Source organism: Myotis davidii, unplaced genomic scaffold (genome assembly GCF_000327345.1).
Source record: "Myotis davidii unplaced genomic scaffold, ASM32734v1 scaffold164, whole genome shotgun sequence".
Lineage (NCBI taxonomy): Eukaryota > Metazoa > Chordata > Mammalia > Chiroptera > Vespertilionidae > Myotis > Myotis davidii.
In genome coordinates this window covers 2,391,870-2,401,154 of record NW_006296417.1, presented here as the reverse complement: position 1 = coordinate 2,401,154, position 9,285 = coordinate 2,391,870, and the positions used below count along the sequence as shown (strand labels likewise).

At 58.4% G+C, this 9,285-nt stretch overlaps 1 protein-coding gene across 1 annotated transcript in view; it reads right to left on the bottom strand.

Annotated features, from left to right (window-relative positions):
* LOC102771944 (NT-3 growth factor receptor-like) overlaps nucleotides 1-794 on the bottom strand; it is a 34,725-nt gene extending 33,931 nt beyond the window's left edge. The window contains exon 1 of the mRNA XM_015569115.1: nucleotides 474-794. Within this exon, the coding sequence (XP_015424601.1) occupies nucleotides 474-794 (321 nt within the window). The remainder of the gene's footprint in view (nucleotides 1-473) is intronic.
* Nucleotides 795-9,285: the final 8,491 nt, after the last annotated feature.

Below are 9,285 nucleotides of genomic sequence, written 5' to 3'. Positions count from 1 at the left end.
GGGGGGGGGGGGCCTGGATCGGGGCCTGACTTGGAGGTGCCGAAAGGCAGCACCCAGTCGGGTTTGTCTGTGTGTGCACTTGCGGATATACATGCAAATCTATATACACGCACACACGCACACACACGTGTGTATATATGTATGTGTATGTGTGTGTGTGTATATGCATATATATATACAAATACATACATATATATATATATATAGTTGCACGAAGAATGAGTGCTGCTAATGATACATGTGAGAGCACAATGCACGTGGCATTTCAGTGTCAGGGTGCAGTGGAGGTAAACATCCAAGAGGGAAGGAGGAGATGCCAGGATGTAGGCGTGGCCAGAGGACAATCACTAGTGCAGGTGTGGGCGTGGCGTGTGTGCGTGCGCTCCGCGTGACGGGGTTAATGGACAATGACGAAGACACGTAAGCGAGGCGCGAGCTTGGCCCTGGCGTCCTGCCGCGGAAAGGCCCCTTACCCTGTAGTAGTCGGTGCTGTAGACGTCCCGGGACATGCCGAAGTCCCCGATCTTCACCAGCAGGTTGGCCCCCACCAGGCAGTTCCGGGTGGCCAGGTCCCGGTGCACGAAGTGCTGGGAGGCCAGGTAGACCATGCCCGAGGCGATCTGGCTGGCGATGTGCAGCATCTGCGAGAGCCCCAGCTCGCCTTTCGCCTGGCGTGGCTGCCCGTCCACAAGGATCATGGCGTCTGGCCCGTGGGCCCTGCGGGGGTCGGGGAGAAGCGAGGGGCAGAGAGAATTCAGGAGGTTTCTGGAATGGTCCACGGCAGTGCGTACCATCTCCCTTCTCAGCCGGCTATGGCCTATTTCTGTCTACAGCAAAATGTATTGTGTGAGTGTAGACGTGGGCGAAACACTGATCCAGATTCCACACGAAGACGACAGATGGGCTCCAGGGGTCAGGAAATACCCCTTCTCCTCTAGACTCCTTCGTTTATATCCAGGGTTGCCCAGGCTCTAGAGGTCTAATATAGAGTATTTAATAAAACCCAGACTAACACTTACAAGGCCCTTACTCTGTTCCACGCACTGCTCCAAGTATCTTAAATATATTCATTCACTAACCCTCCCACCTCAATTCTGAGATAAGAGAACTGAGGCACAAAGTGATCACATCACCTGGCCAACGTCAGAGACCTCCGAGGGAACACAGGGGTGAGCAGGAGCAGAGGAAGCCAGACATGTGGCTCAGGAGCACCAAGAGGGCTTGTTAATCAGCTCCCTGGACCCCCCACCCCCCAGGATTCTGATTGGCTAGGTGGAGCGAGTTCATTTGCATTTCCTACAAGCTCCCCCCGCAGCGATGCTCTGGGTAGGAAGACTCATGTACTCAAACACCATGATCAGCGGGTCCCCGTCGCCGCACACGCCATAGAACTTGACAATGTGCTCGTGCTGCAAGTTGGTGAGCAGCTCCGCCTCCCGCTGGAAGTCCTTCCGGGCGGCCAGGGTGGGGTCCTTCAGGGCCTGGGAACGAGGCAGGACAAAGGCGTTCAGCAACCAGAGGACAGGGCTCTGCCCGACCCCCTCCTGAGAGGGGGCCTGGTGCTCAGAAGACAGGCCTGCTGGTGCCCAACGAAGAAGATTGTTTTGTCGTTGTTAATCCACCGGAGGACATTTTTCCATTGATTTTTAGAGAGAGAGGAAGGGAGCGGGGGGAGACAGAGAGAAACATCGCTGTGAGAGAGACCCATCGAATGGTTGCCTCCCGCACGTGCCCCGACCAGGGCCGGGGACCGGGCCTGCAACTGAGGTCCGTGCCTCTGACCAGAATCGAACGTGAGACCCTTTAGTCCACGGGCCGACACTCTACTCATGGAGCCAAGCCGGCTAGGGCCCGACAATATATGTATGTATCGGGGTTTAAAGGCCACAAGGCCAGGCCTGGCCCTTCCGCCTTCCGCACTGTCATCCCTGAGGAACCAGAAACCAGCTTCCTGACACCACCCCAGACACCAGCCAATGGCTAGCGTGAAAGGCGGAGGGCGGGGCTGCGAGGTGGGAGGCCTGACAAGCCCTGTCCCCTCAGGTTCCCTGGAAGAAATGGTCCCTCAGCTGAAATAAACAGGGGGAAACCTGCCCCAAGCACTTTAGCTTCGTAAGGTCGCCTGTGCCAAGTTTACCCCAAACCAGGCAACTTAGTCCCCTTGCCCTCTCTATTCCGTGACTCTAGATGGTGACAGAGTGTATATGTGCAGAGAAACGTCGATGGCACTGTGTCCTCCTAGGAGGGGCCGAGGGAGCGTTTGGGGTGGAGGTCAGGGGGCTGCAGCCATGGGAACGGCAGTCAATGGGCAGAAGAAGCCTTAGGATCCGTAGGACCCGGTAAAGTACCGCAAAGTCCCAGGTAGGATGGCAAGGTGGGCACCAGTGGCCACCTGGATGCCACCGTTCAGGCCCTGTGGGAGTGGGAGACCCTGCGTGAGGGGTAGGCGCCAGACCAGGCCACTCGCCCCAGGGCCCAGAACGATAAAAGGAGGAGGGTGGTCAGTTGTAAATGCAGGTTTTTGGCACCAGGAGGGGAGGGTGAGGCCAAAGCAGGGACCCTGCTAGGGCCCGGTCCTGGGGATGCAGTGCTGGCAGCCACTATGGAGCGAGCTGTGAAGGGGGGCAGGGGTGGGGGCAGTGTTTCTGCAAGAGGAGCAGCTGGGCAGGTCGCTCACACCTTTCTCGGGCCTCCCACCCTCCCCACACCCGCCTGCTTCCGCTGACACAGAATAGTAACCTCAACAGACACAACAGGAGGCAGGGAGGGGGGGAGGAGTGTGACATTCTCGCACCATTTTCAGGTCAGTGAGAAGCGAGACACGGGGAGATTGGTCTGCAGAGTCCTCTCTGTCATGTCATGTGCTCTTCTGGTCATGTGTGCAGACTGACCGCCCTGTAGAAAGTAAATTGTGCTGTTACTAAAAGGCCTCCTGGCCAGATCTCTCTCTCTCTCTCTCTCTCTCTCTCTCTCTCTCAGCAGCAAACCCCTTTATCTGATATCCACATGGCTGCCTGGGCTTACAGCACTTCAGGGATGTGAACATGCCAACACTGTACCCAGGAGGCCCATCGACGCTGTCAGTCGTTAGCATACATTAAAGACCAGATGATGGACCCTCAGCATGAAAAAGGCCTGAGGTGTCATCTGCTTTCACCTGCTCAAGTCTCAGGCTGGAGAAACTGAGGCCCAGCCTTGTCCAGAGAGCAACTTAGATGACACGCTTTCAATGCCAGGTGAGCTGGGCCTCAGCCATCTCCGGGTCTCTGGTCTCCAGGTCAATGGCCAGGCCTCCGGGAGGGCCCTCTTCCGAAGGACCACGGTCTCCTGACCAGAGGCCAAGTCCCACTGCAAATGCAACCAGCACGACCTTTCCTTCTTTTCAAAATAGCTTGATTAAATGGCCCCGCTGCAGACCACAATGCTGGGCGTCATCTCACGGGAACGTTCCCGTTTTACAGGTGAGAAAACGGCGGTCCAGCAGGAGGCGGTGACTCGCCAAAGACCACGAAGGGAGGCCTGGCTGCTCCTGCCCGGCACACCTGCTCGGACTCATGTATCAGGCGAAGGAGTCACTAGGCAGGGCCCCAGCGGAGCGGTGGGCAAGAAGTTAAAAGATGGGGAAGAGGAGAGGGCAGGGGAAGTTGAGGAGTGTGGGCTCCAGCAGGGGGGCTGGGCCCGGCGAGGATGCCAGGCTCGCAGGGCCGGCCAAGGCCCATTGCTCATTTCACCAGCTCTGAGCCCAACAACCAGAACAAAGGCATCTGTAAGATGCTGTGGGTGGGAGAAGGCCGAGGGCGCCGCTCTCGCTGACCCAGCCCCTGGCTGCGGCCCTGAACTCCATGTGCGGGGGCGTGGGTATAGGATGACTGCCAGTGATTTATTTATGTTCATGAAGAACAAGAGGGGGAAAGGAGCCCGGCATGGGTGGGATGGGAGAGTGCAAAGATTTATGTCAGCCCTGGGTTTGTGCGAGGGAAAAGTAGATCACATCTGGGGCCAGCCCAGTGGCCTCTCTCCATCCCTGCAAATCATTCTCCCGCGCAGTCCTGGAGGCCAAAGGCAGCCGTTGGATATTTCCGCTCCCAGCACTCCAGCAGTGCCTGCCAGCGTGCCCGGGGCTGGCACCCTGCAAGGTACCAGGAGATGAGGCACAAGGCGACCGCGATCGCCCGTAGTCTGCCCACAACCCTTCGCCACGGATGTCCAACTCCTGGGTCACACCTGAGTGCTATGTAATTGGCAAAGGGTTGTGCTCAGCAAACGGGGGGCCGGGGGCCAGGATTGACACAACTGGGACAGAGGTGACCTGAGGAAGAGAATTAGGAGGAAACCCACTGACACTCCCCAGCCCCTCTCCAGGGGGTCCTCTTCCGAGCAAAACTTCAAAACGGGTCACTGGTTGGTGGCACCACTGGGCTTCGGGGAGATGGGTCAGGCTGAGGGGTCTCTGAAGCTCTTCGAGCAGGATCCACAGAACAAACAGCGGAGCCAGAATTCGGCCCCTTGTCTACCTCTCTTCCCCCGAAGTTCGAGGACTCTGCCCTTTCTGGGCTTCCCCTCTGGGCATCAGCTCCCTGTTCACCCCAAGTCCTGGGTTTTGAGGGTCTGTGCAGTCAGATGGGAGGGGAGCTGTCTAAATGGTCAGAACACTAGCCTGGCAGGCATGGCTCAGTGGTTGAGCTTCGACCTAGGAACCAGGAGGTCACGGTTCGATTCCCGGTCAGGGCACGTGCCCGGGTTGCGGGCTCGATCCCCAGTAGGGGGCGTGCAGGAGGCAGCCCATCAGTGATTCTTTCTCCTCATGGATGTTTCTCTCTCTCCCTCTCCCTTCCTCTCTGAGACCGACAAAAATAGATTAAGAAAACCAAGGAGGTATTTACCAAAAATAGGGAGAAATAAGATAACAATAAAATTAAGACCCAATTAGATATCTTGGAAATAAATTACACAGTCACTGAGGCTAAAAGAGAAACTGCCACAGAAGAGACGCAGTCTACACTGGATGAAACCGCAGGGAGAATCACGGCTGAAGACGCTGAGGTGCCCGGGACCAGAGCCTGGAGAGGCAGAGGGGGCGGGAATGACAGTGGCCAGGGTCTCACTCCCTCGTGGGTGGAGGGGAGGAGCTGCCTGGCTGTGAATTCACTCCACCACCGACCCCCGTGTCCCTCGGTGCCTCCCTGTCCTCTGTACAGTGGGACCGTGACGGGGCGGGCTCTGAGCTTTTTGTGAGAACAAAGCGTGAACCAGCACACGTCACCTACGGCAGGACCCCGCTGAGTCCTGTCTGTCAGATGCCGTTGTCACGGTCACCATCACCACCGCCGGGCCCACGGGGCACCCAAGGGTGTGGCATCCCAGAGCGCCCATCTCCTCCGGGTTCCCAGGCCCCAGGGGAGAAGGAAAGCCTTCCAAAGGGAGGAAAGCAGAAACGCATTTGCTGCATCACCCAACGCCCAGCCCTGCGCGGGAATCGGTTCCCAGGGTTTCAGGCCCTCACTTCGTTTCCTGCTCAGAGCCCAGACACACTCCGTTCCTCTGCCAGTTCCCAGACGGTGCTGCAGCGCCCAGCGGATGAGTGTCATCCTATAAGTTAGGATTCAGGGCAGCGCAGACTCTAAGTTTAGGGATAAAATGAGAAACGTTCTCACATCCCTGGTGCAAGCCACGGGAAGACCCCTGTCTCGTCTGGCCATCCCGTGTCTATGGAGACCCACAGTGCAGGTCCATTTCCAGGACGTCCCACAGTAACCACCACTGACCTGCCATGGGGCAGCACTCTGCTTCCTTATTTAATTCTAGAGCAGAGCTTGGCAGGCAACGCCTCGCTTTATTTAAAACGTTACTGGACAACAGCCATCACCACTGGTTTACTCAGCCTCGGTGAGGTTACTTGACTTTTTTTTTTTTTTTTGGAAAATTTATTTTTATTGATTTCAGAGAGAAAGGGACAGGGAGAGAGAGATAGAAACATCAATGATAAGAACCATGGACTGGCTGCCTCCTGTACAGCTCCTACTGGGGATGGAGCCTGAAACCCGGGCTTGCGCCCTGACCCAGAATCGAACCGTGACCTCCTGGTCAACGCTCAACCACTGAGCCACACCAGCCGGGCTTGACTCTTGTTTGTGCCAATCGTGTTCAGCGATTTGTCCAACACTGATTTACTGCAGGAGGACGCAGGGGGCGGGCAAAGGCGCTCGCTCCAGCTCCAGGCGATGCGGCTCGAGCTGCAGAGCTGCACAGCTGGCTCAGCACAGAGAAGCCCTGCGGTGAATGGACCCCTCCCGCAGCTGCCAGCAGGCAGTCACCCTCGGGCACGCCGCCCTCTGGGCTCGGCGCCTGGATCCCGTGGGGGCACTAAGAATCCTCTCCGCCCTCACTCCCTGCTCTCCCTGCTCAGTACCTGACACCCTCCCCTCTCCTGTTCCCAGTGAAGGCTGGTGCCCTTGAGCAGCGGCTCCAGGGCGTCATGAGCCCACCCTCACCCAAGTCTCCTCAGAGCAATGGTCAGGTGACTTTCCAGGCCCCCGAGGAGGGAGGAGGGACACCCTCCTGGGACGGGGTGAGCCCCGGGCGTCCAGAACAAAACCAGGGCCTTTCCCCAGCAAAACCTGCTCCGTATGTGTGTGTGACAGCGCTGGACTTTGACGCCAAAGCAAGTGGGTGTGGGTCCCAGGAGAGTTCATTGACCTTGGAGCAAGGGCCCAATGGCATGTGAAGGAGGGAGCCTCTCCTTCCTGCTCCCCAGCCCCCCCCCCCACCCTACCCACCACCACCTTCCTGGCCCTACACGCTCTGGGGTTCACCTTCACGGCCACCAGCATCTTGTCCTTGGTCGGGCTGAGGTTGTAGCACTCGGCCAGGAAGACCTTCCCAAAGGCGCCCTCGCCCAGTTCCCGCTTCAGCACGATGTCGCGCCTCTTGATGTGCTGCACGTCTGTGGAGGGACAGAGAGGGGCGGCCGAGTCAGTGCTGTCCTCCTTAGAGGCCCGGGGCGGGGGAGAAGGGGGCTAGAGCAGGGAGCACCCCTTCAGAGTCCGCGGCAGGCGAGGCAGGCTCGGGCAGCACCCCGCCTTGGGCAGGGAGACGGCTTCTCACTGTGGAGTGGAAGTCGGACCCGGAATCACATCCTAGCTCTGCCTGACACCCCCCCTAGGTCTCTACACCGCAGCTGGGAAACAGCCCATGCCATGAGTGCACAGGATTCCGGGGGAGGAGCTGTGGTGACTGTGACGGGATGCCCTGGGCTTGGGGCGGGTCCCGGCGCAGGGGCCTGAGCGTCTGCATTTCGAACAGGCTCCCAGATGAGGGCCACGTGCCCTGGGTCCATAGACTGCACTGTGGATTGAGAGCTCTCTGGGGTATTTAAGAGTCAGGTATGAATTCTGGTTCTGCCTCTTTGCTCATTTCTTCAGCTTGGTATCGTTATTTCCCCCCAGAGCCTCGATTTCCTCGCCTGGGAAATGGGATCAACACCCACACCTTCCTTGCTGAGCTTTTGCGGCGATGAAGCGAGCTGATCCACAGGCAGAGCCTGGCCCAGTGCCGGGAGACACTAACGGCAGCCACACCTGCACACACACAGGCGGACACACGCTGGCTCTTGTTATAATGGCGGCCACAACCCCGACACAAGGTCGGGACTGAGATCATGACTGTCACGTGGCAGCTTGTACTATTTGGGGGAAGCCTCTCCCTGACGGACCCTCCTCGGAGGGAAAGGCCAATGAGATCGCGAACGCCAAGTCCAGAAAGAGAACCCAGAACCTGGGTCTGTGCAGAGCCGGCTTGCCAGGGCCCCGGCTCATTCAGCAGCCGGGTTAAAGTCTGCCTGCCCCCCACCTCTATGGAAAGGCGCTAGAAGTGGCCGGTGAGGAAAGGCGCGAGCCAGGAATTGCTCACCGGCTTCTCCGTTACCTGTTCAACAGGCAGGCGCCCATTAAATGCCCGTATCAGCACCAGGTAGAGCGTGGCCGAGCCAGGCAAGAGGACTGGCTCAAATGGACTGGCCGAGAGAGGACCACGGAAGACGGAGGCCCACGGTACACTGTTCCCGTGAGTTTTGAGGAGACACAGGACAGGGACAGAGGGGTGTGGCTGCGAGGCTGCGGTCACTGTTTTGGTTGGCTTTGGCGATTCCTTTCAGAATAGACTATAAATTTCTCATTCCCTACCAGAGTTCCTGGAGTCCCCACCAGGTCCGGGATGGCCCGCGGGTGAGGAGCTGTGGGGGCAAGTGGCTTGGCTGCCCGGGCACACGCGGATGCTCTGGAGTCTGGTCCCGTCTCAGCCACCGGCGGGGGACCCCTGACTTGGCCCTTGCTTCCCCTTCTTGCCAAAGCATGTCAATGGCCACGAAAACACCAGAATGCACTCGTAGCTCAGAGGACGCCAAGGGTTACAGGCCTTTACACACACCAGCTGACTGGGCCGGGGCACCCGAACGGAACAGGGGGGAGGTGACCACGTGACGAGAAAGCTGTCTGCTCTCGGCAAGCATGAAGCAGACCCCGCCCCCCACGGACCCCAGTGCCTGCCCCACACCTGCAGGCGGATCGTTCCACAGGGAGGAGCCCGTTCAGAGACGTGGAAACACCCAGCAGCTCGGAATAAAAAGCCTGCGGAGGGAAGTGTCTGTAGAGCAACCCCTGAGCTTGGGCCACACGGGGGTGGGGAGATGTGAGGGGGCAGCAGGAGGACTAGGACATGAAAACCAACTCCATCCCATCGTAAGTGCCCCCAGGAGAGAAATTCCGCCCAGCCCTGGGGGGAAGAGGCTCCACGAGGTCCCCACGCGCTGTGGCAGAGAGAGACTGGCCATGGGCCAAACACACCTCCATGCGGACAACCCCACGTGCCAATAGGACTCCGGACCCCCGGCCACCATTGCGGCAGCTGCTTTCCCTGAACTTAGGTAGGAAGAAAGTGGGAAAAGGGAATCCATTTGTGCCCAACCCTACCATTGGTTCGACTTTCGATTCTCATGAGAGATGTGTGTGATTGTGCCCCTTTTACAGATGGAAAGATGGAGGCAGGGGTAACGTTCCAAAGTCCCTGAGCTAAAACACGGCTAAGGGCTCTTTCTTCTTCTCATGGCTCCGAGCCTGCGTTCTTCCCATTACCCGGGGCTGCACGTCCTGTGAATTCCTTCTTTGTGGCCACCAAAGGGACGCAGTCCACACCAGCTCAACCCTCCGTCTCCCCTGCTTCTCCTGCCCATCCTGGGACTCTGGTGCAGCATCTGCCCGAGGGGAAGGGTCGGCGCCCTTCCTGGAGGAG